The 27,333-nt window shown below is 37.2% G+C and overlaps 1 protein-coding gene across 1 annotated transcript; it reads left to right on the plus strand.

Annotated features, from left to right (window-relative positions):
• Positions 1-3,068: 3,068 nt before the first annotated feature.
• On the plus strand, positions 3,069-27,333 carry LOC144615390 (EF-hand calcium-binding domain-containing protein 13-like). Its single transcript, XM_081794897.1, has 9 exons — positions 3,069-3,201; positions 7,094-7,166; positions 13,565-13,708; positions 14,042-14,110; positions 17,520-17,660; positions 21,628-21,699; positions 22,585-22,728; positions 23,194-23,265; positions 26,813-27,333. The coding sequence occupies exons 1-9, from the start codon at positions 3,187-3,189 to the stop codon at positions 27,097-27,099; spliced, it is 1,017 nt and encodes a 338-aa protein (XP_081651023.1). The 5' UTR covers positions 3,069-3,186; the 3' UTR covers positions 27,100-27,333.

Genomic DNA, 27,333 nt, shown 5'->3' on the forward strand with positions numbered 1-27,333 from the left:
CAGTGGTTTTTGGTATATTCACAAAGTTGTGCAACCATCACACTCTAATTCTGGGACATTTTCATCACGTCAAAAAAACCCCTGTACCCTGTAGTGCTTATTTCCCCACTCTCCCCAGCCACTGACAACCACTAGTCTGCTTTCTATCTGTGTTGATTTTTGAACATCATATAACTAGAATCATATAATTTGTGGCTTTTTGTGTCTGGCTTCTTTCATTTGGCATACTGTTGTTTGTTTTTTTTTTTTTAATTTTTAATGTTTATTTTTGAGAGAGAGAGAGCGAGGAAGGGACAGAGAGAGAGGGAGACACAGAATCTGAAGCAGGCTCCAGGCTCTGAGCTGTCAGCACGATATGGGGCTCGAACCCACGAAACCATGAGATCATGACCTGAGCTGAAGTCGGCCGCTCAACCGACTGAGCCACCCAGGCGCCCCAGCATACTGTTTTTAAGGTTCACCTGCATTATAACATAAATGAGTACTTTATTCCTTTTCGTGGTAGAATAATATTCTGTGGTTATACCACATTTTCTTTGGCCATTTATAAGTTCATAGACATTTGGGTTGTTTCCCTTTTTTGGCCACTAAGAATAATGCTGTTATGAACATGTGTACATTTTTTTGAGTACAGGTTTTTGTGTGGACGTACATTTACATTTCTCTCAGGTACCTACCTAGGAATGGAACTGCTGGGTCACGTGGTAACTTTACATTCAACTTGAGGAGCTGCTGGAACATTTTCCAAAGCAGCTGCCCCATTTTACATTCCCAACAGCATTGTACATTTCTTTAAATCCTTGTCAGTACTGGGGTGCCTGGGTGGCTCAGTTGTTAAGCGTCCGACTTCGGCTCAGGTCATGATCTCGCGGTCCGTGAGTTCAAGCCCCGCGTCAGGCTCTGGGCTGATGGCTCAGAGCCTGGAGCCTGCTTCCGATTCTGTGTCTCCCTCTCTCTCTCTGCCCCTCCCCCGTTCATGCTCTGTCTCTGTCTCAAAAATAAATAAAAACATTAAAAAATAAAAAAAAAGTTTTTAAATCCTTGTCAGTACTTGTTACATTGTCTGTCTTTTTTATTCTAGCCTAGTCTCACAAGTATCTCACCGTGGTTTTGTTTTGCATTTTTCTGATGGCTAATAACTTTGAACATCTTTACATGTGTTTACTGGCCATTTAGAGATATGTACCCTTTGCTTATTTTAAAATTGGGTTATTTGTCACGTTGTTAGGGTTCTTATGTCCTGGATACTATAGCTTTATCAGATAGATGATTTGCAAATCTTTTCTCTAATTTTATGGGTCTTTTCGCTTTCTTGGTGGTGTCCTTTGAAGCACAAACGTTTTTAAATTGGGTGAAATCCAGTTTATATTTTCTTTTGTCACTTCTTTTGATATCATGTCTAAACATAATCCAAGATCATTAAGATTTATACTAATGTTTTCTTCTAAGAATTTTATAGTTTTAGCCTTTTAATTTCAATCTTTGATTCATTTTGAGTTAATGTTTGTATGTGGTGTGAGATGGGAGTCCACTTTAATTCTTTGGCATGCAGATAGCCAGTTACCCCAGCATCATTTGTTGACAAGATCATTCTTTTCCCCCTTAAATAAATGGTTTTGCCATCCTTGTAAAAAATCAATTGATCAGAAATGTATGGATTTATTTCTAGACTCCCAGTTCCATTCCATTGATTTTTATTTATTCTTATGCCACATGGTCTTAATCACTATAGCTTTGTAGTAAAGTAATAACCTAAACAGTAATTTTCAACCAGAGCAGGGCATCAAATTTACCTATAAAGCTTGAGTTACCTGGTTCTACTTCTGACTATGATGGAGTAGCTTATGTGAAACCAACCCTCCTGCTGAGAACAGCTAGTAAAATGTGGATTAAATTAAACAGCATCAACAACCACAACTGTTTGAAGGCATTGGAAAGTGACCAAGGCTGTCAAGATTTGTGGGGCTATAAGATAAATATAAAGAGCACGACTTACAGAAACAGCACCTTCTTCTTCTTCTTATTTTGTCTCTGTAACATAACTTTAAGTGAAATAAGGCAATAAAGTTTTGATGTAAACTTCTTTGTAATGCTTCACAATTATTTCAGGGTCCACATATGAAGTATTATGTAGCTGTAGGCATCATGGTTGACCAGTTACATACGTCTACTTGAAAGGCACAGTAGTTAAGAGCATGGGCTTTGGAAATATCGTGCCTGGATTTGAATCCTGGCCCTGCCACTTAATACCAGTGTATTCTTTAGTAAATCACTTAACCTCACAAACCTCGGGGCGCCTGGGTGGCTCAGTTGGTTAAGCGCCCAACTTCAGCTCAGGTCATGATTTCGCGGTTAGTGAGTTTGAGCCCCACGTTGGAGTCTGTGCTGACAGCTCCGAACCCGGAGCCTGCTTCAGATTCTGCATCTTTGTCTCTCTCTGACCCTTCCCCGCTCGTGGTCTGTCTGTCTGTCTGTCTCTCTCAAAAATAAATAAACATTAAATTTTTTTTTTAAATCTCACTAACCTCAATTCCTTCATCTGAAAAATGGGGATAATAATGCCTATCTTGGAATTATTATAGGTAATAATAGACTTAAGTAGGTAAAGTAGAAGTACTCAGAAGAGTCTCCAGCACTTAGTGTTCAGTAACTGCTAGCTGTTACAATACACAATGGTTTTTTTTGTTTTTTTTTTTTTTTTTTTTTTTTTTTTCAACATTTTTTATTTATTTTTGGGACAGAGAGAGACAGAGCATGAACGGGGGAGGGGCAGAGAGAGAGGGAGACACAGAATCAGAAACAGGCTCCAGGCTCCGAGCCATCAGCCCAGAGCCTGACGCGGGGCTCGAACTCACGGACCGCGAGATCGTGACCTGGCTGAAGTCGGACGTTTAACCGACTGCGCCACCCAGGCGCCCCTACACAATGGTTTTTAAAACTACTAGTAATTTCATGTAAAGTTCTTTTATGCAACTCAAGCCCATTAAGTGAAAGTGAACAATGTACTCTTATTTCTGCTGTTGAAGCACGTTTTTGCTCTTTTTTTTTTTTTCTCAGTGACACAGCTACTCTTCATTACTATTCAAATTCTCCAGAATGATCTAATTGATGTCTCTAGCCTCAAGGCATTATTGATGAACAATGACTTTCATGCAGCTAATGTTTTACTTGATGAAGTATTAAGACATGGACCTGAACATGGTTAGTAGTCTGAATGCATCTAGTTGTAAAGGCCATCATCTACCAGTGGGGATGGGAGATGTATGGATGGGATATACAGCAATGGAGGGCACCCTGGGGGGGGGGGGGGGGCGCTGCAGTGAGATGACTGGTGAGCACCAGTGCCACCATAGTGTGCCAAGCCTGAGCTCTGTGAAACTGAACAGATGGGTGAGTCTGGGCCTACTTTATCCCTGTGGGTGGTGGTACTTGGGAGATGAGGTCACTTTGTGAACTGACTGGCACGGGCAGTATTCAGTCAGAATGCCATGCACAGAGTACAACAGAGTCCGTGAGGCCCTTCGCCACGTGTTAACCCTTTGGAAGGTAAACTATGCTGATATCCAGGAATACCTCAGGGGGTGTTGCCTGCGGCATTGGCTCAAGGAAGCAGATGTTTATAAATGTACAAAATAACTGCGTTATTTTAATGACTGGTATTGTTGAATATCATTTTTGTTACGTTTTCAAAAGAGTTGGGGAATATTCTTTACTTTCCTATTCTCTGTAAGAGATTTTTTTTCTTCCTCAAATGTTAAGCAGAACTCACAGGTGAAGCCTTATGGGCCTAGAGTTTTATTTATGGAAAAATTCTGGACTATTGATTTAATTTCTGAAATTGTATGGTATTACCAAGAAAATATTCTATTTTCCTGTCAATTTTGGCAGGCTGTGTCTTTATAGGAATTTGTCCACTTCATCTGACTTTTCAAATGTATTGGATAAAGTTGTCCTTGACATCTGCTTTTTATCTTTTTTGATTTCTGCTTCATCTGTAATGATACCTTCATTTTCATCCTCAATATTAGTGACTTAGAGCTTTTTTTTCCCCCCACTCCACCTCCACAGAGTTTTTCTTTTCCTTTTTGTAAAATTGAGATAGAATGGGCATATAATAACATTATGTAAGTTTAGAGTGTCCAATGTGTTGATTTGATACATTTATATATTGCAATATAATTATCACTGTAATGTTATCTAACACCTCTATCACATCACGTAATTATCACAATTTCTTTTTTTGTGGTGAGAACATTTAAGATCTAGTCTCTTAGCAACTTTCAATTATGTAATACAGTATTAGATCAGCACAGCATTAGATTTCCAGAATTTATTCATTTTAACTGCAAATTTGTACTTTTTAACAGTATCTCCCCAATCACCCCACCCCCTAAGTCCTTGGTAACCACCATTCTGCTCTCTTTCTGTGAGATCGGCTTTTTTAGATTCCACATATTAGCGATATATACAACATTTGTCTTTGGCTTATCTCCTCTAAGCATAAGGACTTCAAGATCCTACCATCTTGTTGCAAATGACAGGATTTCTCTCTTTCTCATGGCTGAAAAATATTCTGTTGTCTATTTTCACACTACCTCTGTTTATTCATCTGTTGATGAGCACTTAGATTGTTTCCATATTTTAGCTATTGTGAATAATGCTGAAATAGACACAGGAGTATGTCTTCAAGATCCTGTTTTCGTTTCCTTTGAATATACACTTGTAAGGGGAATTGATGGTTCATATCGTAGTTCTATTTTTAATTTTGAGGGGAATTTCTATACTATTGTCCATAGTGGCTGCACCAATCTACATTGCCACCAACAGTGTATGAGGGTTCCCATTCTCCACATCATCACAAATCCTTATCTCCGGTCTTCTTGATGATAGCCATTCTAACGGGTTTGAGCAATATCTCATTGTGGTTATGATTTGCATTTCCCTGATGGTTAGTGATGTTGAACACCTTTTCATGCACCTGTTGGTCATTTGGATGTCTTCTTTGGGAAAATGCCTATTCTATTGCTCTGCCCATTTTTAAAATAGTTCATTTGCTTGTTTGTTATTGAGCTGTGTGAATTCTTTGTTATATATTTTGGATAATAATCCTTTATCAGATATATGGTTTGCAAATATTTTCTCTCATTCTGTAGGTTGCCTTTTCATTTTGCCGATTGTTTCTTTTGCTGTACAAAAGTTTTTAAGTTGAATGTAGTTCTGGGGTGCCTGGGTGGCTCAGTCGGTTAAGCGTCCGACTACAGCCAGTTAAGCTTTCGACATCAGGTCTTGATCTCATGATTCTTGAGTTCAAGCACCATGTCGGGCTCTGTGCTGACAGCTTGGAGCTTGCTTCAGTTTCTGTGTCTCCCTCTCTCTCTGCCCCTCCCTGCTCATGCTCTGTGTCTTTCTCTCTCTCAAATAAATAAACATTAAAAAAAAGAAAAATCTTAAATGGCATCTAGTTCTACTTGTTGATTTCTGCTTTTGTTGTTTGTGCTTTTGGTGTCATGTCCAAAAAATCATTGCCAAGACCAATGTCTGAAAGCTGTTTCCTTATGTTTTCTTTACAGTATCAGATCTTACAATTAAATCTTTAATTCATTTTGAGGTAATTTTGGGGAGTATCCCAAGTGGTTATTCAGTTTCCCAACACCATTTGTTGAAGAGACCATCCTTTCTCCATTGAATGTTCTTGGCTGCCTCGTCAAATATTAGTTGAGCATATGTGGGGTTTATTTCTGGGCTCTGTCACTTCTGCTGTAAACTTTTCTACTTTTTTTTTTTTTTTTTTTGCATTGGGTTTTTTTTTTTTTCTTCCTTTTCTCTCTCCCCCTCCTTTTTTTTTTTTTTTTTTTCCTTTTGGTTCTTTTCATGTCTATCCTTTATGTCCCTTACTATAGTTTGTCATATCCATTCTACCTTGTGTACCTTTACTTTACTTGAGTCTTTATTTTGGAGCTGACTTGGTCTTTCTACACAGTCTATTTTCTGAGTTGTTGGCTCCCATCTCAGATCTTCCTTTGTCCATTTCTATCCTGATTTGTTGAAAGAGTTGAGGGTGTTGGGTGGCACATTCAGTGTGGAGCTCTGTCTTCAGTTTCTACTGAAGTAAATGAAGTCCGTTTACTTTAATGGCACCTTTGGGGCAGAGGGTGGGAGGTGGGGGTAGTGAGCCTTCTGACATTTTGATACTGTTTAGTAGGGACTTCATCTTTAACTGCTTCTTTCTTTTCCTTCACCACCAAATTCTGTGCACTGAGTTCCACATCAAGATGCCATCTTTGGTCCTATGGATTTCTAAGCCTTTTTCTTAGATTTCTCCAGAGTAAATTTAGGTGGTTACCATTATCCTAAAAGTAGTGTTTCTTAACCTTTAAAAAAAAATATCACTCCCCTAAGGAGACTTTTTAGACATTTTTGTCTTTTTCACCATCCCACACGCTATGAATGTTTAATGCCAAAAATAAATATTTGCTTATGTACTGTGGCCACAAACCATTGTAATGGCTAAGATTTTTTCCCCTCCAAGAACCTGTTTTCCTTCCTGAAAGCCTATCACCCTCAGTGAAAATGCATGTCCTAAAGGTATCTAGAACTTTAGTTTCTGCTTATACTGCTAAACCCTATTTTCTAGAATTTCACTTAGATGTTAACACATTTGTAAGGAATATTGGCCTATAGCCTCTTTGCCTGCCCACCGTGTGTTTGTTTTGTTTTGCTTTTGTAGTTTTTGGACAAGTAGGAGCTACTGAAGGGTTTTATTCAGAGGAGTAACCAGATTTTTTTTTTAAAGAGAAAGACCTCTCTTGCTGCATTGTTTAAAATAAATGGAGAGAAATGAGACTGATGCGATAGATTTTTAGCAATGCTATTGTAATAGCATAGGCATTAACTAATATAGTGATATATTCAAGCAGTATTTGGAAATAATTGAATAGAAATTGATAATCATATGTATGCAGAAGTTAAGGAAGAAGGAACAGTACAGGCTGACCCCCGGGCTTTTCACCTTTGTTATAACTTGACTATTAACTGCTGACAGATTAATTCAGAAGCAGTAATTCCTTCATCTACATTTTACTTTGCATTACAGAAAATGGCAAGATTACCTTTGAAGAATTTTTTTATTAAGTTCTGTGATACATTGAACATGCCTAAAGCCTCAGGTGAGTTCCACTTAATATGTATCTACTGGCTCTGTGTGGAAGGACAGGCAGTGGTTTTCATGTTAAAACAACACAGGATTGGGGCGTCTGTGTCACTCAGTTGGTTGAGCAACTGACTCTTGACTTCGGCTCAGGTCATGATTCCAGGGTCATGGGCTCAACCTGCATCCATTCGCGCTGAGTATGAAGCCTGCTTAAGATTTCCTCTCTCCCTTCATCCTTCTCCCCAGCTTGTGCTCTCTCTCTCCCTAAAATAGTAAACAAACAAACAAACAAAGATGTTTTCAAAAAAAAGATGTTTTTTAAAACATCTTTTAAAAAACACACAGGATTAGATAAAGCACAGGTAAGTAAGAAACAATATAAAGATAAAACAATATAGGGGCACCTTGGTGGCTCAGTTGTTTAAGCGTCAGACTTCGGCTCAGGTCATGATCTTGTGGTCTGTGAGTTGGAGCCCCCCATCAGGGTCTGTGCTGACAGCTCAGAGCCTGGAGCCTGCTTCGGATTCTGTGTCTCCCTCCCTCACTGCTCCTCCCCCACTCGCTCTCGGTTTCCCTGTCTCTCTCTTTCTCAAAAATAAACAAACATTAAATTTTTTTAAAGATAAAACAATACAGTATTAGTTTATATAACTTGTGTTTGAATTATATGGCAAAGACTGCTAAATTTACCCCAAACTCAAAGTTATGGGTGGTTTTACTTTGATAGTGCTAGAAAAATATTAGATTATATACTGTTCTCTGAGATTATTCACTAGGTATATCTGACCTGAATTTATTAGAATATTATAAACAATGAGAAAATAATTTTTAGAATGCAAATTGGTGCAGCCACTGTGGAAGACAATATGGAGTTTCCTCAAAAAGTTAAAAATAGAACTACCCTATGACCCAGCAATTTCACTACTAGGTATTTACACAAAAGGTATACAAATACTAATTTGAAGGGCCACATGCACCCTGATGTTTATAGCAGCATTGTCAACAATTGCCAAATTATGGGAAAAACCCAAATGTCCATGGATTGATGAATGAATAAAGAAGTTATGGTGTATGTATATGTATATGTAATGGAATATTACTCAGCCATCAAAAGAATGAAATCTTGCCATTTGCAACAATGTGGATGGAACCAGACTGGATTATGCTAAGTGAGATAAGTCAGGCAGAGAAAGACAAATACCTATGATTTCACACATGTGGAATTTAAGAAACAAAACGAATGAACATAGGGGAAGGTGGGGGAAAGAGAGAAGCAAACCATATGAAGAGTCTTAACTATAGTGAACAAACTGAGGGTTGGTGGAAGGAGGTGGGCGGGGGATGGGCTAAAAGGATGATGGGTATTGAGGGCATTTGTTACGTTGAACACTGGGTGTCATATGTAAGTGATGAATCACTAAATTCTACTGAAACCAATAGTACACTATATGTTGACTAACTAGAATTTGAATAAAAATTTGAAAAATAAAAAGAAGACAACTTTAAAACTTTTGACCAACCTAGCAAAGTGGATTTTATACCTATCTTTTCTGTTTTTATGTATTCTCAACTACTCTCTTGACTATATTTTTGAGGAGCAAATTTATATTTATTGCAGTATAACTTGCGTGTAGTAAAATTCACCTTTTTTTAGGTATATTGTTTTTTGAATTCTTAAAAATAATGTCATGTAACCATTACTAAACAGCACATAGACTGTATCACCACAGAAGTTTCTTTGTGTCCTTTTGTAGTCCATCCATTTCGCTAACCCTCATTCCTGGTGACCCCTGATCTATTCTTTGACTCTAAAGTTTTGCCTTTTCTAGGTTGTCATGTAAATGGAATCATAACATATGAAGCTCATTTGAGTCTGGCTTCTTTCACATAGCATATTATACTTTACATTCATCAACTTTTTGCATGCAGTGTGTTTATTTTTATTGATGAGTATTATTCCATTACATGAATGTAATGTTTGTATATTTACCAATTGATAAACTATTGAAGTTTCCTGGGTTTTGGTGATTATGAGTGAAGCTGCTATAAATATTTATGTACAGGTATTTGTGTGGACATATATTTTCATTTCTCCTAGTTGAATACCTAGAAATGGGATTGCTGGGATATATATTTAAATTGATAGAAACTGCCAAACATCAATTTATGATAGATAACATCCATTTATGATTAAAAAAAACCTCTCAACAAAGTGTGTACAGAAGAAACATACCTCAGCTTAATGAAGGCCATATACGAAAGGCCACATATATGCTCAATGGGGAAAAACTGAAAGCTTTTCTTCTAAGATCAGGAACAAGACAAGGATGCCTATTCTTGCCAGTTTTTTTGTTTTGTTTTGTTTACTAAAATATAGTTTACATAAAATGTTATATTAGTTTCAGGCATACAACATAGTGATTCAATAATTCTATGTATTGCTCACGTCTCACCATGATAAGTGTAGTTATCATCTGTCACAATAAAATGTTATTACAGTGTTATTGACTATATTCCCTATGCCGTAATTTTTCTCACTACTTTTACTCAACTTGTGTTCATAGTATTGGAAGTCCTACCGAGAACAATTAGGCAAGAAAAGGAAACAAAGTCATCCAAATTGGAAAGAAAGAAATAAAACTGTTACTATTTGCAGATAACACAATATTATATGTAGAAAACCCTAAAGGCCCTATTAAAAAAAAACTGTTAGAACTAATAAACAAATTCAGTAAAGTTGCACCATATGAAATCAAATAGAAAAACCAGTTGCATTTCTATTTGCTAATAAACTATCAGAAAGAAATTAAGAAAACTATCCCATTACAATTGCATTGAAAAGAATAAAATACCTAAGAATAAATTTAACCAAGGAGGTGAAAGACCTGTACACTGAAAACTATAAGACATTGAAGAAAGAAATTGAAGATGATGCAAATGAATGGAAAGATATTCCATGCTTGTGGAGTCAAAGAATTAATAATGTTAAAATGTCCATACTACCCAAAGCGATATACGGGCTCAATGCAATCCCTATCAAAATTCCAATGGCATTTTTCACACCTAGAACAAACAATCCTAAAATTTGTATGGAGCCATAGAAAACCCTGATAGCCAAAGCAATCTTGAGAAAGAACAAAGCTGGAGCCATCATACTTTCTGATTCCAAACTTTATTACAAAAGTATAGTAATCAAAACTCTATGGTATTGGCATAAAAACAGACATCAGTGGAACAGAACAGAGAGCTCAGAAATAAACCCTTGCATATACGGTCAATTCATTTATGACAAACGAGGCAAGAATATATAGTGGGGAAAGGACAGATTCTTCAATAAGTGGTGTTGGGAAAACTAGACAACCACATGCAAAAGAATGAAACTGGATTCCTATCTTAGACTATGATTAAATACTTGCTCTTGTAAGACCTGAAACCATAAAACTCCTGGAAGAGGAGCGCCTGGGTGACTCAGGTAAGTGTCTGGCTTGGCTCAGGTCATGATCTCGCGGTCTGTGGGCGTCGGGCTCTGTGCTGACAGCTCGGAGCCTGGAGCCTGCTTCGGATTCTGTGTCTCCCTCTCTCTCCTCCCCTCCCCGGCTCATGCTCGCTCTCTCTCTCTCTCTCTCTCTCTCTCTGTCTCACAAAAACAAATGAAAAATGTTAAAAAAATTTTTTTAACGTTTAAAAAAAATCTAGGAAAAAACATAGGCAGTAAGCTCTCTGACATCCATCTTGGAAAAAATTTAAAAAAAAAACAATTTTATCTATTAATACAATATCATAGGTAAAGTCAAAGAACAAATAACAATATGGTAGAAACTATAATGTATATCACAGAAGAAAAATAGAAAAATGGGCAAAAGTCATGGATATATAAATCATAAAAAAGATCTTAAATGGCTTATGAACATATTAAGAGATGTTTGATTTTACTCATAATAAGAAATATGCAAATTGAAATGGACATACAATTTCTCACCCATTAGATTGGCAAAAATTGAAAACCTTCACAACTGTTAGGTTGTAGAGAAAAAGACGTTTACCTATAGCTGGTGGGCGTTTAACATGCTACCAGTCTAATGGAGGGAATTTGGCAATGTCTAACAAAACTACATATGCCTTTACCTTTGGACCCAGCAATCCTGCTTCTAGGAATTTTCCCTGAAGATACCTTCCAACAATGTGAAAATATAGATACATAAGATTATTCATTACAGAATTATTTGAGATGGCAAAAGAATGAAAATACTTAATGTGTAAACATTGGAGGTTAGTTGAATAAACTTTAGTTTCTATGTACAGTAGAGTATTATACAACTCTAAAAAAGAATTTTTTAAAAAGGAGTTTCAGGGGTGCCTGCATGACTTAGTCGGTTAGGCGTCCGACTTTGGCTCAGGTCATGATCTCACGGCTCGTGAGTTCAAGCCCCGTGCCAGCCTGGAGTCTGCCTTGGATTCTGTGTCTCCATCTCTCTCTGCCCCTCCCCTACTCATGCTCGCAGGCGCGCTCTCTCTCTTTCAAAAATAAACATTAAGAAAAAAGAATTTCATACCACTACTTTTTGTACTACTGATTTTATACCTTTCCAGCATTTAAAACTACAAATTTCCCTCTGAGCACTTTCACAGCATCTCACAAAATTTTATATGTTGTGATTTGATAATCACTTATTTAAAATATTTTCTTTTTTTTTTAAATTTTTTTTTTTCAACGTTTTTTATTTATTTTTGGGACAGAGAGAGACAGAGCATGAACGGGGGAGGGGCAGAGAGAGAGGGAGACACAGAATCGGAAACAGGCTCCAGGCTCCGAGCCATCAGCCCAGAGCCTGACGCGGGGCTCGAACTCACGGACCGCGAGATCGTGACCTGGCTGAAGTCGGACGCTTAACCGACTGCGCCACCCAGGCGCCCTAAAATATTTTCTAATTTACCTTGTGATATCTCATTTGAAACATGAGTTATTTAGAAATGTACTATTTAGGGGCACCTGGGTGGCTCAGTTGGTTAAGTGTCCAACTTCGGCTCAGGTCATGATCTCATGGTTCCTGGGTCGGAGCCTCGTGTCGGGCTCTGTGCTGACAGCTCAGAGCCTGGAGCTGCTTCGGATTCTGTGACTCCCTCTCTGTCTGCCCCTCTCCCACCCACGCTCTGCCTCTCTCTGTCTCTCAAAAATAAATCAACATTAAAAAAATTAAAGAACTATATTATTTAATTTCCAAATATTTGGACATGTGCTAGGGATCTTGTTACTGATTTCTAATGTAATACACCTTGGTCAGAGAATTTATTTCGTACAATTTAAATTCTTTTAAATTCATTAAGATTTGGTTCAAAGACTAGCATGTGGTCTACCTAGGTGAATATTCCATGTGCACTTGAAAGAATGTATATTCTGTAGTTGTTGGGTAGTGTTCTATAAATATCATTTGGTTAGATTGTTTGCTAGTTTTGTTGGATATTCTAATTTCTGATTTTTTTTAAACATTAAAATTTTTTTTGTTTTAATATTTATTTTTGAGAGAGAGAGAGAGAGAGAGAGAGAGAGAGAGAGAGAACGAGCAGGGGAAGGGCAGAGAGAGAGGGAAACACAGAATCCAAAGCAGGCTCCAGGCTCTGAGCTGTCAGCACAGAGCCCAACACAGGGCTCTAACTCATGAACTGTGAGATCGTGACCTAAGCCAAAGTCAGACACTTAACTGACTGAGCCACCCAGGCGCCCTTAATTCTTCCTGATGTTTATTCTAGTTGTTCTATTAATTACTAAGTGCAAGATTTTCAAATCTGCAGTTCTGATTATGGGTTCATGCATTCCTCCCTTTAATTCTGCAAGTTTTTGCTATATTTGGAAGGCTCTTGTTAGATGCATGCACATTTGATATTGTTGCAAAATTTAATGTATATGACCTTATGAAATGTACTTTGTCTGTTGCTCTCTTTTGTCTTATTTTTGCTGCTCTTCTGTTTCTTTCCCCCAGTTTCCTTACTTATATTTATACATTTCTGTGTACCTATTGTCACCTATTTTAAATTATTGTAGGTACATAAATAAATACAAATACTGCCTTTTCTCTTAAGTATAATTTTATATCTTGGGAGATTTTTTTCCCCACTTTTTTTTAAATATAAAGGAGACGGGTGTCTGGGTGGCTCAGTCGGTTGAGCGTCTGACTTCAACTCAGGTCATGATCTCGCGGTCTGTGAGTTCGAGCCCCGTGTCAGGCTCTGTGCTGACAGCTCAGAGCCTGGAGCCTGCTTCAGATTCTGTGTCTCCCTCTGTCTCTGCCCCTCTCCAGCTCATGCTCTGTCTTTCTCTCTCTCTCTGTCAAAAATAAATAAACATTAAAAAAAATTAAAATATAAAGGAGAAACATGAAAATTCCTTTCTAACTGAAGGTGATTATCTCTTCCCAGGAAATAAAAATCAATTTTACAACATCAACATTTACAAAAATGAACTTAAAGACATTCCTGTACTTCAGCAAAATTTAAATGCCATTGGAATCTATCTAACAGATGATAAAATAAAGGAGACTTTGGATAACACTAATCCTAACGGTGAGTAATTATTTCAATTTAAAATAACAAATTTTGCATATTTCAGAAGTTTCACTCTAAATGCCAAAGGAAATATACTGCCATATATCTTTTAAAAGAGAAATTAAAAGTTGTTTCTTGTCTATCAATTTACGGGTTTTTATCAGAGGAATTGATGTTCAAAGTGCATCTCTGACAGCTTTATTTTAGGTCTATTCTGCATATCACATGTGTCACAATAGGATTACCAGTCCTCTCCATTATTTTTGTGTTTATAGCTCTGGTGTTATAACATCAAATGGTCCTTTTTACAATAATACCTAAATTCTTTCTTTTTTTCTTTTTTAAAAAAAGATGAAGTGGTGAGTTTTAAGGATTTCATCAGAGAATTGAACAACAGTGATGAATTTATCGAGTGCCACAGTAAGTATGAAATTCAAAATGCATATGAACAGAAACTTCATTTTTGGGGGTTGGTGTATGTATAGGTATGTGTGTATATAGACTTTATATATACTCTACCAAACCCCCCTTTTATGCATTTTCTCATTTAAACTCAGTTCATGTTGTAAACTCTAGGTTTTCACACATAGATGCATATTTTCCATACTGTAATATTCTTGAATTATTTAAAAAAATTTCTGTTGTCTCTCTTTCTTCCTTGTCATGTGTTTTATTGCTATATTCTTTCTTTTGTCCTCACTAATGCTGATGGGGTTATCCATCTTATAATCAAAGTAACAGGTTTGCTTTTTTAAATCACATCTAATGACTTTTCCCCTCTGTATTCTTATCTTTCTTGTTTATTTCTTCATATATATATTTTTTTACATTTGCTCTCTATCTCCTTGTGAAAAACACTGGCTAAATGCTTAACTTTTTTCGGTTTGTTTTGAAATTTCAGCACAGTTCTATCATGGGGACACTAAAAACAGCCTTGGACCACAGACATTGAGATTGAGAACTGTAGTCCTAAAACTGGGGTTTTAAAAGAAGTATTGAAATAAGTGGATTCTCTCTAAATAATCTGTACTTGGAATGCAGTTCCACTCACTATCTCAGGATAAGTTTGGTGGGAACCTTGACAAATTAATGCTATATTCATTATAGAAGATTATAGATCTATGAATAGCTAAGACCCTTTTGGGAAAAAAAAAGATAAAGATCTTGCTTTGTCACATGTTAGTACATAGCATAATGCTGTTTTAATATAGACCTGTGAAAATAGACCAGTGCATCACAATATGGAACCCAGTAGAGACTTCTATTAATGGGAACTCGGAATGTGATAGAAATGACATCATCAGTTAGTGGGGGAAAAGATGTATTATTTAGCTTCTGATTTGAGAAAATTGCCTTACAATGCAGAGAAAATGAAGTAGAATCCCTATGTCATACCATATACAAAAATAACCTTCAAAGAATCAAATGAATGTTAAAATGGATCTCAAAGATTAAACTATAAAGCTGTTGGAAGAAAATGCAAGAAAAACTATTGTGCCTTGTGGTTATGGATGCCTTCTTAAAGATGTTACTCCCCAAAAGCACAACCATGGGGTAAAAAAGGATTTGATCACATCAAAATTAAGGATTTCTGGTAAATGAAGGACTCTAAAACATGTAACAGACTGGAAGAAGATAATTACAAGATAACTAACAAAAAATTAATATCTCAAATATAAGGGAATTCTGCAAATCAACAGTAGAAAGAAAGAAATCAATTGGAAAAATAAGTAAGGATATAAGACTTAGTATACAGGAGGAGAAACCCACATAGCTAAATATGTGTATGAAGAGAGTTGGCAATACTCACAAATTGCTAGTGAGTAGGTAAAATGGTACAGCATTCCAGATTGCAATCTAGCAGTACTTGTCAAATTCAGTATGCATATTTCTTATGATCCAATAATTCTATTGTCAGATAAATAGCCCAGAGAAGTTTCTTGTAGAGACATGTACAGGGATGCTCCCTGCAACATTATGGGAGGGAAGAAATGAAAACAATCTATGAGTCCATGATTTGGGAAATGGTTGAATAAAATATGGTCCATACATACACGTCATAACAGTAAACTAGATTTACATTTGCACCAGAGAGAGACCTCAGTAATAATACGGTTCCATGAAGAAAGGAAAAAATGGAATACGTGTATAACAAAGAATGCTTTATATAAGTTGGATTTCTACTAATGCCCATAAAACACAACCATATTTATATCTATTTCCAGGTAAACACTGAATTCTAAATAGATAAGATTGAAATAGACGGATTGAAAGAAATTGAGAAAGAGATTGAGATTGAAGTGACAATATTAACAAAGTTGACTTCAGAAACAGATTAGAGTACTCTGTATGCTAAAAACATACACATTCTTTTCAAATACTTATGGAATATCCACAAAAATAGATGATGTATTTAAGCCACAAATAAAAATTTCAGTGAATTCTGAAAATCAGAAGTCATTCAGACCACATAGTCTGACCATGATGTTGTGACATTAAAATTATTTGTGAAAGAAAGGAAAAGTGTTGCTTTTAAGATGAAAAACAAATTGCCTTGTAAGTAATTCCTTGGTGGAAGAATAAAAGAAACCTGAAAGATTTTAGAAATGATGACAGTGAAAGCACTATGTATCAAATCGTGTAGAGTGTGACCAAAACAATCTTACAGGATATTTTATAGCATTAAATGCTTTTATTAGAAAACAAGAAATATCAAAAATAATTTATCTTTTTTTAAGTTTATTTATTTTCGGAGAGAGAGTGCATATGACGGGGGGGAAGAGCAGAGAGAGAGAAGGACAGAATCCCAAGCAGGCTCCTTGCTGTCAGCGCAGCTGACATGATCATGACCTGGGCCAAAATGAAGAGTGGGACGCTTAACCGACTGAGACACCCAGGCGCCTCCAGAACAATTTATCTTAAACGTTCAGTTTACAGAGCTAACCAGCAGCATAAACAACAAAAGAGCAGTACAATCCCCCTGAAAAGTGCTAGTCAGGAGCTAACAAAGTGGAAAGTTGAAGTTAGTGAAATAGAACACACACACACACACACACACACACACACACACGCACTTATCCATATAACCAAAAGTTGGTTCTTTCAAAAGACTAATAAAGAACTCTTTAGGAAGTATGATGAAGGGGAAAAAATAGGGAGGACATAATAAAGAAGACAGTTGTAACTTGGATACAAGGGAGATTAAAAGATATAAATGAATAACACTTGAGTTAGTAAAGCAACAAATTATTGGCATGTCATCAACAACACTGTCATTCTTTCCAAATGTTTAGATAAAGACAGAAAGGGCTGCCTTTTTTTAAATGTTTGTTTATTTATTTTTGAGAGAGAGAGAGTGAGCGAGCATGAGTAGGGAAGGGGCAGAGAGAGAGAGTGCCAGAAGATCTGAAGCTGGCTCTGCGCTGACAGCACAGAGCCTGATGTGGGGCTCGAGCTCACAAACCGTGAGATCAAGACCTGAGCCAAAGTCAGACACTTAACTGACTGAGCCACCCAAGTGCCCCCTTTTGTTTCCCCATCATGGCACTATTTTCTTAGAGATAATTTTGGTATTTTGTTGTTTTGTTTACCTTCCTGTGTTGAACTAGTAAGGTAAACTATTTCAGTGTGTCTTGTTTTCTGATATAAGCATTGTAAACCTATAAATGTTGTAGAGCTTTCAGTTTGGAGAATATTTCAGAGAGGCAAAATCTCTCAAGACTGGGTATTCTAGAAAATGAATACATCTCACCCAAATCAAGTTGTTATGTGCTTCTCTGGATAGACTGACCAACTAGATATCTTTGTATTTTGTCATGTCTCTGTTTAGGAATAGAAGATGCATGTAACGTTGTTAATAGTGTCTTTGATAGGAAAGTTGAAGTTACAGACCTTTTATCTGCGTTGGAGGGCCTGGAGAAACCTTTAAATGAAGAAAAACCTGAGGTGTTACTGAACTCTGAAACAGATGGTGAGTTCTTGAGTTACCTCTCAGTTTTCCTGTTTAGACTATACGTGTTCATGCTGGCTCATTTTTTTTTTTTTTTTTTTTTTTAAGAATACTAATACCATAGGTTTAGGAAGATTGTTATGGGACTGCTATGTTTATAAACTGGTTACTGAGAATTGTTGTAACCCTTTTGGAAAGTGTGTGGATACTCTTCTTTATTTGGAGAAGACTAGTAGAAACAAGTACTGTTTTTATCCAGGTTTTAAAATCAGATACTTCTTGGGGTGCCTGGGTAGCTCAGTCAGTTAAGCGTCCAACTCATGATTTTGGCTCAGGTCATGATCTCACGGTTTGAGATCACGATCTCACAGTGCTCTGCACTGACGGACGGAGCCTGCCTGGGATTCTCTCTCTCTCTGCTCTCTGCCCTTCCCCTGTTCTCTCCCTCTCTCTCTTCCTCCAAACATAAATAAATAACCATTAAAAATGTTTAAAAAGATGTTTCAAACATTTTAAAAAATAAATAAAATCAGATACTTCTTTTTTAAAGATTTTTAAAAATGTTTTTATTTATTTTTGAGGGAGAGAGAGTGGAGGAGGGTCAGAGAGAGGGAACACAGAGTCTGAAGCAGGCTCCAGGCTCTAAGGTGTCAGCACAGAGCCTGACACGGGGCTCAAACTCATGGACCACGAGATTATGACCTGAGCCGAAGTCAGACGCTTGACTACTGAGCCACCCAGGCGCCCCATCTTTTTTCTTTTTAGGTCATTTATGCTAGCGGTTTGTCAATTTTAATAACTCTTAACTAATTCCTGGCTTTCTGATCCTCTCTATCGTGTTTATTGTTTCCTCAATTTATGTTTTCATCTGTATCATTTTCTTCTCTACCATTGATTTTGTGACATTTTGTATATATATTTCACATAGAGAATGAAATGATCACAACGATAGATCTAGTTAACACGTCACCATGCATAGTTAAAAAGGGGTTTTTTTCTTATGTTGAGAAATTTTAAGATTTACTCTCTGAGCAACCTGCGAATATGCAATACAGTATATTTTTGGATATATATGTATTTTCTATTCTTTTAATTTCACTCTTTCTGTACTCTTCTAAAAAAAGATAAATTTGAAAACATGTAAGGGAAACTAAAATTTGAAAAGAAAGAAACAGGACTTAAAGAAATTAAAAATATAATAATTAAAATTAATTAGCAGACAACAATATTAGCAGATTAAACATAGGTGAAGAGAGAAATATGAAGTGCAAAGGAGTTTGAAGAAATTATACAGAATGCAGCATAGAAAGACAGAGTTGGAATATAGGAAAGAGGTTAGTGGCGCTGGGGTGGCTCAGTTGATTGAGTATCAGATTTCTGCTCAGGTCATGATCTTGTGGTTTGTGAGTTAGAGCCCTGCATTGGGCTCACTGCTGTAAACATGGAGCCCTCTTCAGATCCTCTGTCTCCCTCTCTGCACATCTCCTACTCTCTCTCTCTCCCCCAAATAAATAAACATTAAAAAAAAGAAGAAGAAGAAGCTAAAAGGAAGGCAGAATGAAGAGGTCTACTTATTGTGGCAATCAGTTTGAAATATATATGTGTATCTGATTACGTTATATATTAGTTACAACTAATATAATGTTACATGTCAGTTATATCTCAGTAAAGCTAGAAAAAGAAAGAATGAAAAGATGTGATATATAGCCACACAGGAGAGAAGAGACAGAGTGGTTGCAGAGAAAATATTTGGAGAACTATAGCTGAGAATTTTCCAGAATGAGAAAGACCTAAACCTACCAATACAAGAATTCCAGTGAATCCCACATAGGATGAAAGGAAATCCATACATAGGGTTATCATGATGAAACTGTGACATACCAAAGAGAAAGAAAAATCTTAAAGGTAGCTAGAGAGAAAAGTCAAATTATCTATAAAGGAGGAACGTTTTCTTATTCTTGATATTTTTTTCTGGGTCTTGAAATCTAGAGAAACATTTTTGTAAATTGAGGATAACCACCCCACGTTCCCCTCCACTTTGGGAGGAACTTAGGCTTTGTCTGAGCCTTTGAAACTACAAACTAAAATTCATCCAATTTTGTTTTGTTTTGTCTTTGGCAAACACTCTTTGGGTAAAAACAGTCGCCGTGTTTCTGGATTACAGCCTTTCATCAGTTGTTTGGTCTGGGAATTTCTTACTTTCTTGGCAACACATTGATGAATTCAAGATTTTTTTAAAATTTTTTTTTTTAACATTTATTTTTGAGACAGAGAGAGACAGAGCATGAGTCGGGGAGGGTCAGAAAGAGAGAGGGAGACACAGAATCTGAAACAGGCTCCAGACTCCAAGCTGTCGGCACAGAGCCCGACGCGGGGCTCGAACTCACGGACTGTGAGATCATGACCTGAGCTGGAGTCGGACGCTTAACCGACTGAGCCACCCAGGCGCCCCAAGATTTTTTTTTTTATAGCAATAATTTTATTTAGAATTTTTAGTTGTTTTTAGTAGGAGGGCTGATCCAGATATCTGGCTACTAAATACCAGAAATTGAAATCATTTTTTTCTTTCAATTAAATTAAATCAGACCCTGGGGGCAGGGTGGTTGATTACTGGCACCCTCTCCCATTCCAAAGTCACACCATAATGTGGGAGACAGAGGAAGAGCTTTTAAAACTTCCTTGCATTGTGTTTCTACTGATGCTTTGTTGTTGGAGCCTGTGGTAATCCTGCATCTGTGTGAAGGGAAGCTCCCACAGGGTAATTCTCACTCTTTCCCATCAAACCTCTAGTCTCTCAACCCCTCCCTGTCCCTCTCTTTCCTTCTGTCTCTGTCTCCAGACAAACTCTTCCTCTCTATTTAGGCATTTGGCATATTTTCTTCAATGATTCTAGGTTTTTGCAAACATAGTCCCTACCAAAACTCTCAGTCTACAAAAATCTCAGGAGTGAGGAAATATTTAAGGCCAAGCTAACTGCTTCGAATAGGAAAGATGGGTCAAATTATCCTGCCACTTCAAAAGGTATAGTGCCATAGCTCCAATATTTGCCATTTAGATAAATTACAATAGACTTCAATAGAGAAGGGTAACTTTTGAATCAGGCTCTGCAGAGTCCGCTAACTCAAATGCCTGCGGTAGCCAGGCACGTAATGCAAAATTAATAAAATGAGTTGGCTGTAAGACAAAAGGAAGGGGTGTGGACTGTAAGGTAACTTGAGAGCATGTGTCCTAGATGAAGATAGTTAAATTCAAATGGAAAGAAAACCCCACCACTCCCTAGGACAATGGACATGACTGACTCTCAGCTATATTCAGTCTGTGGGCTACCAGCCTATGACCCCTGAAGCAGGCTTCTGTAGGAGTGGGAAAACAATCTTTTCCTTCTGCCCTTCTAGGTTCCCAGCTGGAGCTCTGTAACAAGAGACAGATCAACAAGAGAAAAGCATTCAAAGTTAATATAAATTTTACATGAAAGGGAAATATTCATAAGGAGTTGTTAAAGCTGAATGTTTTGGTGTTAGCTTTGATGAAGTGTGGAAAGTGGTAGAAAACTGTGATAGGACAAAATGAGATGAGCTGAGGGTGGTAAACCAGGGGAAACTTAGTAAGGTCTGTTCGTTCAGATTCCTCTTGGTGTCCCTCCAACCCTCAGTCTTCAGAGATAAGGATGCACCCTCCCTCTGGGTATAGCAAGGGCATCTCTCACATGAGTGTCTTATGACCTGCCTCGGGGCAGGGGATGGGGAGGTCTGAATCCTAACTGTACCTTGCAATTCCCAGATTGTGTTTCCTTGCATTCCCTTTTTGTGTGTGTGTACGTGTGTGTGTGTGTGTGTGCACACGCACATGCTCATAATCTAAGTGTATTTCTTACCATGCATTATGGTCACAGAAGTTTGAAAGCTGAATGAAATTGAAACAATACCAGATCCCTGCTTTAATGAGCTTAAAATCTATTTAAATTCCATTTTATTTCTTAACTTTGCAGAAAGTAAAAAGATCTTAAAAGATGTAATTGATGTTTTCATTAATTCACCTAAACCATCAACACCATTCAATAGTAAGTATAGTAAAAGAATGAAAATTAAAAGTAAATTTCTAAGATCATTCAATGGTATTCTTTTTCTAAAATATAGTTTGTTTTCCCCTGTATTTTTAATTCCTTAAGTTTTCTTTGCTGTATCAAGATGTTATAATCTGCTTTCTTATTCCTTATCATATTTAATCTGTGCTTTGACTGTAATGAATTATTTAGAATTACATTCCTAGAATATGCTTTCTTAAAGCAAAATAGTTTGTCTCAGTATATGCTCCAGTATAAGGTACACATTTTCTCCCCTGGTGAATCTAATACAATTTTCTCTCACCTCCGATAATTTCCATATGCTTCTTTTTCTCACCTATAGTGAAACGTTAAAAAAAAGTACAAAAAAAAAAAAAAAAAAGGATTTACTGCATGTAATACTAGTAGGTAGGCTAGCAAGAAAGAGAGGCTTTCTAATGCCTAGGAGAGGGTGTGACTGTTTTTCAGAGTATAACAGATTTATATTTTTCAGTTTTCCTTTTGCCAACTAGCTGGGTTCTATTTTTGATATTTGACTTCATTCTAAGCTATTTATTATCAAGCTGTTCTTGAAATGCTTTACAGTCTATGAAAGACTGGAGCATGTAGTAGAAAAACCTTTGAGGAGAAATAGTTAATAAATAAAAGCAAACTTCTACAAAATGTTGCAGAAACTCAACTTTTAGCTGGCTAGGGGTATGTTAAATTTTGCTTATTGTTTAAGTGACTTCTGAAAACAGAGCCCACTGACATGTTTTGAAAGCCCTCTAACTCAGAATTCCTTTTGTAATGCATCTACTCTGTGCAGGTTAGGGTGTTAAGTCTAAAAAAGGGCTTTGCCTCAACTTCCTCATCACTTCTCTATTCTTGACATGTTTACAGATTTATTTAAAGAGATTACAACTCTTGATAAGATCAGAAATGATAAGATGCCTATAAATGAGCTGAGGTCCCAACTCCGGAAGGCTAGAATTCTATTAAGCAACAAGACGTTCCAGGAAATTCTGGGTCAAGCATCTATTGATGGTGAGTCCTTTTTAAAAGAACAATCTCTGTTGAAGTCCTAGTTTTACTGTGTGCTTGGGATATGTTTTATATATGTATGTTTTAGATAAACTAGGTCTTAGAAACATAATGAGAATGTAGGCATACTGAGAACAAATTAAAATTAATATTTTTTTACTCTTGGAAATATTTTTAAGAGTCACCCTCTGTCTGGCATCACATTTGTAAAATGTATACATCAATATTTAATTAAGACAAATAATACCGTTAGAATTTTTTCTTGTTTTAAGGGAATAGATTCGTGGTAAAATTATTTTAAATTGATTAGTTTTTATCTGGCTAATTTTCAGACATTAACAAAATTTGTCCCCTCCCCCCCCCCCCCCCCCCACACACACACACACCATTCCCTGTCATGGTTATTTTAATGATGATTATTAATATTGACACCTTGCCATTTTATAATCCTTATACTTTACTTTTTAGAAAATAGTGAAGTAAGTCTCAAACAAATTTTGGAGGCTTTGAACACAAATAAGCCAGCTCCTGAATTTGAAGGTGGGTCATATTTCCCATTGCCTTTTGTTATTATTAAACAGTATTGTGAGCTATAAATGATATTCAAAAGCTGTATATTTTTATAATTAAAAGTACACAGTTTGACATATGCACACACCTATAAATCTGTCATCACAATCAAGGTAATGAACACATCCCTGACCTGCAAAACTGCCTCATGCTCCTTTGTAATCTCTCCTGCCTTTTTCCCATCCTCTTCCTCATCCGTAGGCAACGACTGATCTGCTTTTTGCCAGTATAGATCCATTGGCATTTACCAGACTTTTATAAAATGGGTATATTCTTTTTTGCTAGATGCTTTCATTCAGCATAATTATTTTGAGATTCATCCACGTAGGATGTATCAGCAGTTCATTGTCATTTATTACTGGCATAGCACTCCATTTTGCTGATACACTGAAGTTTGTCTACTTACCTGGTGCGGCTCGTTAGGCTATTTCCAGTTTGGGGCTCTTATAAATAAAGCTGTTATGAACAGTTGTGTACAACAATATTCATCGTATGAATATATGCTTTCCTTTCTCTTGAGTAGTTACCAAAGATTGGCTGGTTCACATGGTAGGTGTATGTTTCACTTTTTAAGAAACTGCCAACTGGTTTCCAGAGTGGCCACACCATTTTACATTTCCACCAGCAGTGTATGAAGAGGTCCAATTCCTCCATATCCTTGGGAGTGCTTGGTGGAGTCAGTCTTTTTAATTTTAATCATTCTAATAAGTGTGTAGTAGTATCTCATTGTGGTTTTAATTTGTGTTTCCTCACTGATTAATGATGTTGAGCATCTTCTCATGTGCTTATTTGTCATCTGTGTATCTTTATAAAGTGTCTGTACAGATCTTTTTTAATGTTGGATGGGGGGGCGCCTGGGTGGCTCAGTCAATTAAGCGTCTGACTTCAGCTCAGGTCATGATCTCACGGTCCGTGAGTTCGAGCCCTGCGTTGGGCTCTGGGCTGATGGCTCGGAGCCTGGAGCCTGCTTCCAGTTCTGTGTCTCCCTCTCTCTCTGCCCCTCCCCCGTTCATGCTCTGTCTCTCTCTGTCTCAAAAATAAATAAACGTTAAAAAAAAATTAAAAAGTTGGATGGGTTTTGGGGCGCTTGGGTGGCTCAGTCGGTTAAGCGTCCGACTCGGCTCAGGTCATGATCTCACGGTTCGTGAGTTCAAGCCCTGCGTCAGGCTCTGTGCTGACAGCTCAGAACCTGGAGCCTGTTTCGGATTCTGTGTCTCCCTCTCTCTCTCTGACCCTTCCCTGTTCATGCTCTGTCTCTCTCTGTCTCAAAAATAAATAAACGTTAAAAAAAAATAAAAAAAAATAAAGTTGGATGGGTTTTTTTGTATTTCTGTTTGTATTCTGGATACATGTCCTTTATGAGATATATACTTAGCAAATATTTTCTCCGAGTCTTCTACTGAGCACATTTTTCTCTGAGTGTCTTCATTTTCTTAAGTGTCAAGAGCATTAGTTTTAATTTTGATGAAGTCCAGTTAATTAGTTTTTTTTTTCTTTTATATATTGTGCTTTTGGTGTCACATGTATGAAATCTTTGCCTCACCCAAGGTTACAAATGTTTTATTATATTTTCTTCTAAAAGTATTATGGGTTTTGGTTTTGCATTAAAAAATATTTTTTTAATATTTTTATTTATTTTTGAGAGAGAGAGAGAGAGAGAGAGAGAGAGAGAGAGAGAGAAAGCACAAGTGGGGGAGGGGCAGAGAGAGAGGGCGACAGAATCCAAAGCAAGACTCCAGGCTCTGAGCTATCAGCACAGAGCCTGAGGCGGGCTCAAACTCACGGGGAGATCATGACCTGAGCTGAAGTCGGATGCTTAACTTACTGAGCCACCCTGGCACCTCTGGTTTTGTATTTTAGCTCTGTGATCTATTTTGAGTTAATCTTTATATGTGGAATAAAGTATGGATCAGAGTTCCTTTTTGTTTTGTTTTGTTTTTGCATATGGACCTTCATTTGTTCCAGCACCACTGTTGAAAAGATTGTATTTTCTCTATACTTTCTATACGGAAATTCCTTTGTAGTTTTGTAACAAATAATATAAATATACATATATATTTATTTCCTGGATTCTCTCTTCTGTTCTATTAATCTTTGTCAGTTTTTTTTTTTTTTCAACGTTTTTTATTTATTTTTGGGACAGAGAGAGACAGAGCATGAATGGGGGAGGGGCAGAGAGAGAGGGAGACACAGAATCGGAAACAGGCTCCAGGCTCCGAGCCATCAGCCCAGAGCCTGACGCGGGGCTGGAACTCACGGACCGTGAGATCGTGACCTGGCTGAAGTCGGACGCTTAACCGACTGCGCCACCCAGGCGCCCCTCTTTGTCAGTTTTTACACAAACCACATTGTCTGACTGCTGTTGCTTTGCAATAAACATTGAAACCATTCAGGTAGTATTGGCCCTCTAACTTTGTTCTACTTTTAAAAAGTTGTTTTGACTGGGGCACCTGGGTGGTTCAGTCAGTTGAACGTCCGACTTCAGCTCAGGTCATGATCTCATGGTTCGTGGGTTTGAGCCCCATGTCAGGCTCTGTGCTGACAGCTCAGAGCCTGGAGCCTGCTTCGGATTCTGTGTCTCCCTCTCTCCCTGCCCCTCCCCTGCTTGCTCGCTCGCTCTCTCGCGCTCTCTCTCTCTCAAAAATAAACATTAAAAAAATGTAAAAAAAAAAGTTGTTTTGACTATTCTAGGACTTTTACACTGCCATGTGGATTTTAGAATCAGTTTGTAATGTCTACAAAAAAAACCTGCTGGGATTTATTGGAGAAATAAGGCACTCATGAATTAGGATTTGTTGGAAAATGTCTTATCTAATAATGTCTTACTAAATAGTACAACTCTTTCCTGCAATTCTTTTGAGTACCAGTACTTTGCCTCCTTTTAAATATTCTCTTAGATAAACTAGAGATTATAATCCAAACAGTGACCTTGAGTGTACCATGATTTGTGGGAGTCATTGAAAAGGCAGACAGAGGCTTGGCTCTAATCCTAAGGACCCCATTTAGAAGGGAAAATCCCTAGAGGTTTTAGATAAGAGCTGGGAATGGGGCACCTTAATACTCCCACACTCCTTGGCGGACTTCTAATAATAGAGTGAAAGTTATGAAGAATATGCAAAAACTGAAAGCAGTAGCAAAATAAGCAGAAGAAAATTCAGGACTAATATTTTTATACTCTGAAATTTGGGCTATTTCATATAGACAGAAGTAAGCCCCAAATTCTGTCTCATGCATATACAATGAAACATTTCCCTAAAAGATGCAATGGCCTATTTTAACTTTTGAGAAGCTGATACCTTGAGTGTATGATGATTTGTGTAACTCATTGGTAAGGCAGTTAAGTTAAAAAACAAAAACAAAACTGAGTCATCTTAGTTTTTTTAGTTTGAGACAAAAATAACTGAACATCTCAGGGAAATATGCTTGGAATAAAGGGATGTTTGGCTTATTAATTTTGGAATCATAATGATAATATTAATTGAAATATATGACCTATAGAATCCCCCTGTGTTTTCAGGTTTATGTACTGCCCTCCAAACTGTCAACTTGATGAACTGCAACAGAATTCAGATTGGTGACTTGAAAGATGCTTTTGATGACCTCAGTGTTTCTGTAAAGCCTGAAGAACACCAGATGTTAGTGAAAACGCTTGATGTTGATGGTATATATAACTACGTTGACTTTCCAAATAAAGTGATAGCAAATTTTCCATTCCCCTTCCCTATCCTCCATTCATCACTCCCCAATAATTTTTTTCTTTATTATCCTAATGGAAAAAGTACTCTAAGAGAGCGTGTCTACTGAGATCATAGATTTATCTTGACAGAAAAATCTTTGAATAAGATTAATAAGATTTTTTATGACCCATGAAGTATCCTGTGTTGATTCCATCAGAGTGTATCTGTGTGTATGTTTTTAGCATCTTCAGGGAAGGCAAGGTCATTCTCTGTGAAAGCTGTGCTGAAGGGAAACTGCTCTGAGCCAGGAAGAGACTGAGGGAGGACTTTCTCCCCTCTGCAGGAGACATTTGTGGGAGGA

This window comes from Panthera onca, assembly GCF_046562875.1.
Source record: "Panthera onca isolate mPanOnc1 chromosome E1 unlocalized genomic scaffold, mPanOnc1 haplotype 2 h2.Chr16_ul_8, whole genome shotgun sequence".
In the NCBI taxonomy this organism is placed as follows: Eukaryota; Metazoa; Chordata; class Mammalia; order Carnivora; family Felidae; genus Panthera; species Panthera onca.

Bases quoted from the DNA above. Each gene is read 5' to 3' on its own strand.
- LOC144615390 (XM_081794897.1), top strand. The intron at 7,167-13,564 runs GTGAGTTCCACT...ATCTCTTCCCAG, and splicing joins GAACATGCCTAAAGCCTCAG to GAAATAAAAATCAATTTTAC. The intron at 23,266-26,812 runs GTGGGTCATATT...CTGTGTTTTCAG, and splicing joins GCCAGCTCCTGAATTTGAAG to GTTTATGTACTGCCCTCCAA.